This window comes from Ursus maritimus, unplaced genomic scaffold (genome assembly GCF_017311325.1).
Source record: "Ursus maritimus isolate PB19 unplaced genomic scaffold, ASM1731132v1 scaffold_6, whole genome shotgun sequence".
Classification (NCBI taxonomy): Eukaryota; Metazoa; Chordata; class Mammalia; order Carnivora; family Ursidae; genus Ursus; species Ursus maritimus.
The window spans coordinates 51253577-51264405 of NW_024426774.1; the positions used below are offsets into that span (position 1 = coordinate 51253577).

The following is a 10829-nucleotide window of genomic DNA, read 5'->3' on the forward strand; positions in this document are numbered from 1 at the left end:
AACTAATGAAGGAAATGTTTATTTTTAAATAAGAACAATGTTTTATGCCTATGTTTTCCAATTTGATTTTTTTTCATACATATACATGTTAGAAATATAATGAAATATCTAGTTTCTCAATTTAATTGAAACCGTGAAGAGTACAGTTTAGAAATTCGATATCTCTAAATTGTTCCTTTCATGTATTACCCATAATCATACTGAGATATATTCTCTAGTCATCTGGCTCAATAAAGCTTAATGGAGACTATTAATGAAAATGAACAGACTGGAAGCCAGAGACTAGATGGAGAAAGTCTGAGGGAGATAATGACATGAAATCATCTTGGGTTTATTCTTTTGGAATAAGACTTCAAAGGGGAGAACTATTTTTCTGTTAAGTTAAGGAATCCATGTGAGTGACTCGGTAAATGGGACCTCCCTTAGCTTATAGCTTCATCCTTGAGCTAAAGGGTTTATTTGATATGACACTAGAGTCACTACAGTGTCTGATAATCGGTAGACACACGGAACTCTAGACTGAGCCACAAGCAGGATCAGAGAGACCAGTCTCTAGTCCATCCACTCCATCTCACAGGCGTGGGACCTGAGGCCGGGCTGTGGGAGAAGAGGCCTGGGCAAGACAGGTCACCTGGGATCTCTCCCTGACCTTTGCCAGTCACCTGCCAAGTAGCCGCCAGCAGGCCTCCACTTCTAAGAGCGGTTGTTCCTTATGTATACAGTGATGAGTTTGGACTGGATGGTCTTTAAGCTTATGGAATTCTAGAGTTCTGCGTATGTAGTATTATGCTTTGGAAGGACTATGAAGGATCTGTATAATCCTGATGTTCTTCAGTTATCTTCTGTAGTTCTTACTGTTACTGGAGCAGTATTTACATTTTAGAGAATTATAATGGGCCTTTACTAACTTAGGTGGCTCTTCCTTGGTTATCTGAATAGAAGCCTACATTATTGGACAGTTTTGGACTTAGATTTTTTTTTTAAATATCCAAATATCATTTTTTTTAAATGACCCTACCTATTCTAGCAAAACAGTATCAGACGACTTCAGTTCTTTTTAAATATATAATCAGTGATCTGGCACTTAAAAATGGGCAGATACTATAAGCATATATTTCTGATTTGCTTTAGTCCAACTGTGCAAGAGTAGTAACTATACCAGAACACATCACAATTTTTTTTTCCCTTACACCATTCAGGTAATTAGATCACCAGATATAAGTCCCGGTATTTTTAAAAACACAGGACTCAGGAGATAAGGTTTAAACGGACACTTCTAACTACGATCATAATTAATTAGTTCTTTATAGCAGACATATCAGAATTTTGGCCACTCGTTGAGTGTTGTTCCCTTCAAAGGCATCTGGTTTTACTTGGGAGGCTCATACTTACTCTAGCGTTGTGCCTTCATTTAAGTTATTTCTGAAATTACCCCCGTCCTTAGAAATACCATCAAGGACAGTAATAAGGTATAAGAAACTCTGTTGAATTATTATCTAACTAGTATTGCTTTCAGCATCTGGAAGTATGTTCTCTTTCTTGATCTTCTTTCATGACTCCTGGTTCTGAGTCACATTTAGCTGCTTCTAAAAAACGCAATCATCCCCCTCCCCAGAAGCATGGTTACCATTAAAGACAGGAAAAGGAATAATCCATAGAAAATTCCCAGAGAGGACCTTATAATGGAAAGTGACAAAAATCAGCCTTAATTTCCTTAATATTCTGAATAAGGGGACTTCCATAATTTCACTTGTCTTTAGTGGTTTAGAAAATGGAAAGATGCAAATTTTAAAATAACCTCTGAAAGAGGTTGTCACTGTGTTCAGTGTCATTTGATATTGGACTTGGCACTTCCTGAGTCAGAGTTATAGAACGTGGACTGCTAATAAGTAGAGGGGAACATACTCAAGAAAAGAACCTGTTTTTCTCAAGATGAAATTTGAGTTTTGTTTATAATACTTTTTTTTTTTTCCTGCTCTCCTGGCAGGTAATTGAACATTTTGATTCGAACTAACACTGTTTTCTCTAGGTCAGGAACAGTCTGCCTTCAGCAATTTTAGAGGAAGGAGAAGACCTTTGGGGTTGACCTCAGCCCAGAAGTACGGAGGGATCTGAGTTCAGCTGAATAAAAGCACATTGTAGATACCTTGGGCCAAAGTAAAGTCTCCCATGATGATGATTGTCTAAATTTCCAGGAGTCTTTAACTTTCTCTGGCTTTAACATTACCAGGATCATGTAGCCACTAACTTAGAGTTTGGGGACAAAAATGACAGGATTGCCCAAAGTACAAAATTAAGCAAATTAGAGGCTGCTGGGCAGAACAGAGAAACTATCAGAGGGATATTTAAAATGAAGTCTTTACTGAAACACTCCAGATAATACAAAGCTATCTTTTATTCCTCCCTAGAGACTATAATTTTACCAGCACAAAGTTAGTCTTTTCATTTTCCACGCTAGTCCTGTTCCTGAAGTTGGATGTACTGGGTTTCTTGAGTCAGAATGAATCCCAGATGGCCTCCCTTTCAAATAATCTGTAACAAGATACTACTTTGTTTATCCTGGGTTTCCTTTCGCTAAGGTGGAGGAGGGAGGTTCTTTGGGTAATGCTAACTTATGCAAAGTTACCAAATGGTGGTGGTTGCTTGAACGGAAGACACTTTCTTGGTTCCCACTTTGATGTAGTGTCCTGACTTTACTCTTTTTCCTGTGAGCATTCTACTCCACCCTATTGCACACCCCCTTTGTCACATGGATGTATATTTACCACAGGTCTTTATCATGTCCTCCCCAAGAAGACAAAGCAAACAGAGGTATGCGAAGCTACCTTACGTAGTAAAAATATGAAATTTAAACATTGCTACGCAAGTATTGTATAAAAAAAAAGTCTGTAAACAATTTATTATGTAAACATACAGGGGAATAAAGACTTATCTGTTCAAACAGGAGCCTGATGTCCACAGATGTAAATCACGTATACTAGCTGCTGCTTTCCTGAGCCGAAAACTCACTTGGTCAAAAAGGACTTAACCCCATTCTTGAGTGACAGTCACTACTGCGCACAAGGAGAGCGCAGACACCTGCCGAGGACTTAGACCGAGTCACGGCTACCCATGAGGCTTCCCCTTGTAGACAGGGACAAGGAAACCCCGTGAGCCTGGATTTGATATGACTAGACTCGGGATTGCAAACGGAGCACAGATTTGCAGCTACCCTCCTCTAATTTAATCTTTAATATACCCAGGCCAGTTTAATTAAACATTTGATGTTGGCAACAGCAGTTTTATGCCCAGGGAGAAATCTCTCTCATTTAATGCTCCATTGGCTTGAGAGGCACAGCGTCGCTGGCCCATGTTGGCTCCCACCAAATCCCTGTCCCCCGGTCATGGGTGTTAATGCCACTGCACAGCATATGGTGGAACCAAACCCTTAATCTTATTATCTAAGCTGAAAGGTCATGGAAATGATTAATTTGATGTCCATCTCTTGATCCCCTGAGTTGGCTCCAAGAGTGTGAATTTCAGTTGGTGCTGCATTTCTGACCTTCTTGGGAAGGGATAGTCTGCTTTCTAATTCCTAAATGTACGAGAAGGTTTCTCGGTACTCCAAGTCTTCATTTTCAGTTTTTGGCAAGAATTCTGTCTTCGATACTGCTTGTAACTGGTATTTCCGTTTACAGTATGGGGGAAAGTAAAGTTCTGGCTGTGAGTGATGTATTGCACTGAAGAATATACAGCCCGGAATTTAAGTCTTCAGATTCCGATTTTTTTGAAAGCACTCTGATGACCCCGTCACTGTGTCCATCAGATAAAATCCCCACGGTAAACCTACCCCAAATCATTTAGCACTTATGGTTGTTTTGAAAGTTAATAGGCAGTTAGTGAGGAAAGTTGCCAAGTCATCAGAGAGTTTCGGGGACTCCTTTCCTACTCTGTCAAGCATATGAACGCTTACTGAAATCTACATAAATTTGGAGCCTCAAAATAGACTAAGACGGAGTTATCCCTCGTAGAAGTCACAAAAAGTGTGCTCACCCTTAACCTTGCACACAGTCCTACGTGAGAGCAAGAGAAAGAAGGGTGTCTTGCCTTCTTGCTTAATTTAATGTGCTAAACCAAAATGAAAGGAGACCTAACCCAGTTTGAGGGGATTAGAACAAAATAGCCTACTTAGGCTTCATGGTAAGAAAGACCCTTGTGCAGCCTGTGAGACCAGGTCCTGGGTTGAAGGCCTCTACTCCTCAGGAACCACCGGCTGGCTTTGGTGAGCTCTGTGGTCACGGACCGTCTGCTGCGCACGCTATTGGTTGCCAGAGGAATGGGGCCAAGACATGAGGTTAAATTAGTGCAAATCCTTCTTTGCTAGTAGCCAGACTGTTTCACACACGTTTTCCTAATAGTGGAAGGCCATTTTCATATGCAAGGATTGTTCCCCTTGAAAACACATGCTTTCCCTACAAGAACGTAGATACTCCTATTCCAAAAAGGACCTCTACCTGCCAACAAGATTTAATGTCTGTCTTCTGCTTACAGTTACTTAGAATCTCCTCCTCTCTTGACGACTTTGTGCCTTGTGCTGAGGGAGTATGGATGTCTGTGTCTCCCCAAATCCACCAGCATTCTTTGGTCTCCAGAATGCCCGGCTTGGGAGGGCTGCAAAGGGTGGTTGCTCTCTGCTGTAGTCATACTACACCTTCTCGAAAAAGAATGAAGAGGTTAAGAGACTTGGCCATCTCAGGACAGTCCTTTAAATGTAGTTTTCCACTCCTAGAAAGCAGATTCATGCTAAAAAACAGAAACAGGTCTGGTGTCGTTTTGAAGAACAGGAAACAAGTTTCCTCTTCAGACTCAACGTCACAGGGTTTTTGTGACTGGGCTTGTGAGTTTTTGAAAGTTCTTAAAATTGTAGGTGTGGTTTTCCTGTTATGTAACATCAAGGTCCTAGTATATGCTAATTTGGCAGGTTTCCAGTTGACCAAGAACCCACTTTTTAAGTAATTTACATAGGTTAAGTGTGTTCTTCTGTCCTGTCCAGCCTGGATATGGTCCCCTCCACTTGGTACTTGATAGTTCTCAAAATGTAGTCTAACACTGCAGGCGTCCAGAGCACCCCTGGTTCTTTAGGTAGCTGCTTTTTGGCATTCTCTGCACACAAGTAGATCTGTCTGAATTCAATTTAAATTTCCCCAAAACACTAACTCCAGTCAAACTAGTCCGGTTTTCCTTATTGATCGGTATGATGCCAGAATTGGTCATTGGCCTGACTAAATTTACCATTTTCCCCCTAGAAGATATTTTGCTCTCCCACAGAACCGGCATGATAACGCCAACTTTTGGGGTGGCTTTGGAAGATAAGATAATTATGCCTTCGTTTTGGCAACTGAAAACTTCGTCAGAAAGTGGTTCAAGGAGTCTTGGGAGAGGGGAGCTTTCATGCCTCTTTGCTTGGCAAATCTTATTTTGGGAAGCCTCTTGGCCCCCCTTTTCATTTGAATTTCCTCCCAGACATCACCACCTAAGAATCACAGTAACAGAACTAATATCAACACACTTGCCTGAGAGGTTAGGATTATGTCTGTCCACACACACTGCAAGAGAGAAGATGTTCCTTTGCTTCCCGTCAGCTGACTAACGCTCTGTATCACCAGTGGGTGCACATGCTAAAGCTGCAACGCGAACAGAAAACGTATCCTCTTCAAAGTCATGTTCTGCAAACGCTACTCAGCTGTTTGGCACCAGTACACGTAAAGACTCCTAATCGGAAATTCACTGAATGCATTCAAACTCAGAAAATGAGGGGGACACCCACCTTTTTTTTTGTTTCTGAACACAGTATTTAAGATCAGAGCTGTTTAAAAAGAGGCGCTGCTAAAGAGTTCTAGCATTCCGAGGAACATAGTATTTTTGTACAGTATCTTCTAAAATGTTCCGATCTCTCTCTCTCCATCTCTTTATGATGTAATGTCTCTAAGTGACTGGTTTCCCAATAAACTGATTTTGATGCCGCTTCTGCTGTGTGCTGTGTGCTTCATTCAAGCAGAAACCTTAGCCAGGGGGTAATTGTTAGCAGGAGTTTCTACCAGTTAATGATTTGCCTGGAAGGGGAGAGGGTAACTGGGGAGGGGTTGACGGAATTGCCTCAGTACAGAGGTTCCAAGTCATCTACAGAATCCAAACCATTTTACCGAATGCCTGGTGGGTTGGGAACCCCATGATGAAATGATCTCTTTACCCCCAGCCGCCCTTTCTCTGGATTCTTCTTGCTTAGTTACATATGCCTTTTTCCTGCCCTCTTGCTAACATGTGCCCAATGACTTACTTCTAACCTGCTAATATTTCTTGGAAGGTAAGCTCTCTTGCATTCTGATAATTGTGTATTTGATTTTAAAAGCCAGAGCACCCTGAGGCATGTCTAGCTGGCTAGCTGTAGACCAGTACATTAGCGTTTGCAAGTATTTCTGTAATTACCCGTGTATTTTACTCCTTCTGCTTAAAGAACTTTATGATAGATTCATTTAAGCAGAGGAGATCTTCGCTCACTTACAAGACTGAAAACAAAATTCCACAGCAACTCCTGCTGAAGGTGATTTATTTAATATGATTTTGACTATGTCTCCTCCCCTTAGAAAGCGCCTTCAGAATTGGCATTTGGGGCACTCTTGTGCTCTTTGAGTAGTGCTTATGATTAAATCTTGCATTTACCAAGCAGCCGTGCTCTGCTGCTCTTCCGGGGTGGGGGTGGGGGTTGGGATTGAGAACCTGTCCTCAGATTCAGGCAGTGTGGAGCAGATGACCACATGTCAGACACTGAATTGCATTTGTCCCCAGACAATATTTCTACATAATCCAGACCTGCCACGGTGTATGTGGAGATGAGTGACTGGGTTTGTTTTCATGCCATCCTGAGCCAGTGCCAGGTACAGCAGGTGGCAGTGCCCGGCCCCGCGAGTAGGAGCACTGTGTAGTTATGCTGAATGTCTGTGTGCCTAACATCTTCATCTCCTTTCCTGTGCATTGTGCCTGTCACGTTCCAGAATGTGAGACCGTGATTGCCTGTGTTCCAGTTTGTGTGCGTTTCCTTGCCTGACTTATCTTTCTGTTTTTCCTTTTCCATTTCAACCGTTATTATTTGGTCCCACAATGTTTCTGCCGCGGGTTGACCATTTTAAATGTTCCAAGGAGAGTTGAACTGATCTGTGCATTAATCCTGCATTTTGTGCTTTTCTAGGTCTCCAGAGAGAGCCCAATCCCTGTCCTGTCATAACTGTAGAGCACTTTAAAGACTCAGCGGGTGTTAAAGGCCTTCCCCTGTATCCAGACCCCTCCAGAGTACCTGGCACGAAAACTCAAAACAATTTAGAATCTGACTACTTGGCCCGAGATGGCCCTTCAAGCAACAGTTCATTCCACAGCAGTGAAGAGGAAGGGACTGATCTCGAGGGGGACATGCTGGACTGCAGTGGGTCTCGACCTCTCCTCATGGAATCTGAAGAAGAGGATGAGAGCTGCAGGCCTCCCCAGGGGAAGCTGGGAGGACCTATTCCGTTCGGTCAGCCAGAAGTCTCTACTGAGCAAGCAATGGCAGGCCAGAGCAGCAGAAAGAACCAGTTCCAAGCCCTCCCACAACCAACCACGGACGGTCTTGGGGAGCCAGATGTTTTTGCCACAGCCCCCTTCAGGAGCTCGAGGGTTCCAGCTGATGACATGGATATTTTCTCCAAAGCCCCGTTTGTCTCCAAGGGCAGTGTGGCTCCTTCCCAGCCAGAGGAGGCCGACGTGTTCTTGAGAGCTCCGTTTACCAAGAAGAAGAGCATGGAGGAGTTAACGGTTGCCCAGAGCACCTCCCAGGAGTTGCCCGTGCAGGCCGGTCTCCTCGGTCAGACTGAGGATGTCCCTCTGCTCCCAGGCCTTGAGAGAGCAGTGTATGCCCCTGTCCGAGCTCAGTATTCCATGGCTGCTTTTGTCCAGCAGTCTAACCACCCCTCCCATTCTGTGCAAGCAGCAGACCATCTTGACAGCATCTCTCCCAGGGGGCCCTCCCTGGAATCGGGGGGGCTTCCTAATGACAGAAACAAAGGACCTCAGCCCCAGAAAGAAGCTGTCTCAGGCCCGGTGGCTGGCAAACCATTCCGCCCCCAGTCTTTATCCAAATATTCCCGTCACTATAGCCCAGAAGATGAGCCAAGTCCAGAAGCCCAGCCCATCGCTGCCTACAAAATTGTTTCACAGACCAACAAACAGTCGATAGCTGGCTCTGTTTCCATCACCTCCCTTTCCTCCAGGACTACGGAGCTGCCAGCTGCGGATCCGTTTGCTCTAGCACCCTTTCCTTCCAAGTCGGGCAAGCAGAAACCTTAGGAGCGATACCTGAGCCTTCAGGCCTCTGTCTTTACCCCAGCCTCTGTACCTACCACGTCACTCCCAGCTGAGCCTGTCTCAGAAGAAATACACCAGTTATTACCTTTTAGTTCCACGTATCAGAGTAGAACTTCTGCGGGCAACAGACTCAGTTGCAGTGATACTTAGTTGAAACCCCTTTAAGTTATGCTCATTTCTTTTGTTTATATTGATTTCTGGACTTCTAGGCATTTCCATCTCCACCTCCACCCAGAACTCTGCTCTCTTTTTTTGCCCCAAGACTGTTTAAATCCAGACATACTGCACCGCAACCCCAAAGGGGCCATGTTACTGCAAGTTTTTTTTCCCGCAGTTCCTGTTCTGAGTCATGTCCATTGAGGACTCAAGATTAGTCCCTTCAGGACTTGATTTAATGCTCTTGCAAAGGGGATATTTATGGAAGGGAATGCAAGATAAAAATCCTGCAAATCAAGAGGAAGTGTAATCCTGCAGATACTAATCATTCCTGTAAAACCAGCAGCTCTACAGAGGATTCTCTGGATCTGTTTCTGAGTCTTGGCGAGCCAGGCTGGCCTCTCACACATGAGTGTTTGTGGGTGTGTAACCTGTGTCAGATCCTTTCCTATGTAGAAATGCGAACAGATGAGATATCTGTGCTCATGTCGAACAGTGTTGAGCCTTCCCACACCCATGCTTTTTAAATCAGTATGAGTGCATAGGGGTGTGTGTGTGTGTGTGTGCGCATGCACGTGCGCGTGCAGGGAGCGTTTCTCCTTTAGGTAAATCCTGTCTCACTGTGCCTACCTCCACAATCACTCATAGTGGCATTTGTCTCCTGACCTAACTGACTTGAGCCCTGTTTTTATTTAGTCCTGTCTTGTGGCAAAATTGAATTCATTGGAAGGTGTAGGAGAATCCTGCTTAAACTGATGTTTCACGGAGTAGATGTTTTTCTCCAAATTTCCTCCAACAAGTTCCATTTATGTGGTCTTAAGAAATTATGCTTTTTCCCTCAGAGCAATAGAAAAGAGCACCTTGTCCCAATACCCACATTGGGTATGTGGTCTTAGTAATATTTTGAAGTACTTAAAAACCTTAGGTCTGAGCACTCCATGCTGTCCTCATGGAATCAGTCATGAGACTAGGCTACAAATGAGATTTGCATACTTGTTTCTGTTTTCCAATTCCTTGCTACCTTTCTCCACTGCCTCTTGAGGAAAAATAAATCTGAGACATGTAAGTCAGTTTGGGAGAAGAGTAAAGAGTTGAATCAGCTATCCCTGAAAATCGTTCGATTCTCTATCCTCTGTAGATGTCGAAGTAAGCCAGATAGGTGACTGACTTGTGTTTTTCAAATGTCTTCTATTTCTGGAAAGATCTGACTCATTCCCAGCTGTTTCCAGACCCTTTATTATTAGTGCCTTAAGGTGAAACTTGTGTCCCAATGGAAAGATCTCTGCTGAGGAAGTTCAACCTAATGGAAATAGCTGCAGCACCATGTTTCAACCTGAAAGCTTCCAGTGACTTGTAATCGATGTCAGTGATGTCTCCATTAGCTGGAGACTTCGGGAGAGTTGCTTACCAAACCAGATTAATGATTTAAGAATTGGAAATTCATCCAAGAATTAAGCCAGAATGCCAAACTATTGCAGTTGATTAGGTGTCATACTCTTTAAATTTGAAATTCAGGAATCTTGGGGGTAGAATATGGACAGCAACTTTTCAAGACACTTTCTAGTTTGGTCTCCACCTATTTCAAGTGCCCACGTTAAAAGATAAATAATTGGCACCGGATCAGGGCTATTGGCGATGGTTTTACAACTGAGGTTCCGACCATGCCAGTCTTTCACTTTGGTGAATATTAAATGTTCCTTCTAAGAGTCTGCTTTTCTCCCTGTGATTATTTCTGATTTGTGTGTGTGTGTGTGTGTGTGTAACAGTGGATGCAAAATCATCTTTCCAGTTGAATAAATAGTTTGGGCTAATGCCTATGGAACTTTGCACCCCAGCCTCTTCCCTTGGCCATTATCAAGTAAAGCCCTCCAAGGCAGGAGCTAAGAGGATAGGAATATTCAGAGGGAGTTCTCACCCCAAGTCAGGAACTCTTCAAGTGGAAGGTCATTCTCATTCACTCTCCCAAATATTCAGGATTACTTCTGTAACGGCCCTGCAAAATGTCTTTCCTTTTGGTTATTTAATCACTCCTTCCTAATGGAGTAGCCATTTTAGCTCTCCAGGTAAAATCAATAAAATCATGGCAATTTTATCACATCGTTGAATCATTTGTCAAGCATGGGCTTGTAACCCTTTTTTATTCTCACTGAAGACCTATGATGGGTGGAGACTCTAAATACATTCTTTGAATAGGAAATGAACATAAACATGCAAACTACTTGCGTTCTTACTGAGTGATGCATGAAAAATTTTGACAATATTACATTAATTATTAGCTAATAACTAGTAAATTCTGCACT

The 10829-nt window shown here is 43.1% G+C and overlaps 1 protein-coding gene across 28 annotated transcripts in view; it reads left to right on the forward strand.

Annotated features, from left to right (window-relative positions):
- Positions 1-10621, forward strand: part of AAK1 (AP2 associated kinase 1) — a 163319-nt gene extending 152698 nt beyond the window's left edge. For 18 of the 28 annotated variants that reach the window (XM_040623349.1, XM_040623353.1, XM_040623354.1 and 15 more), the window contains one exon: positions 7226-10621. In XM_040623349.1, coding sequence (XP_040479283.1) covers positions 7226-8355 — 1130 coding nt within the window. In that variant the 3' untranslated portion in view covers positions 8356-10621. Of the gene's footprint in view, positions 1-2029; positions 2937-5285; positions 6006-7225 lie in introns of those variants that run through there. The other 10 variants (XM_040623369.1, XM_040623376.1, XM_040623375.1 and 7 more) reach the window with 2 other exon arrangements.
- Positions 10622-10829: the final 208 nt, after the last annotated feature.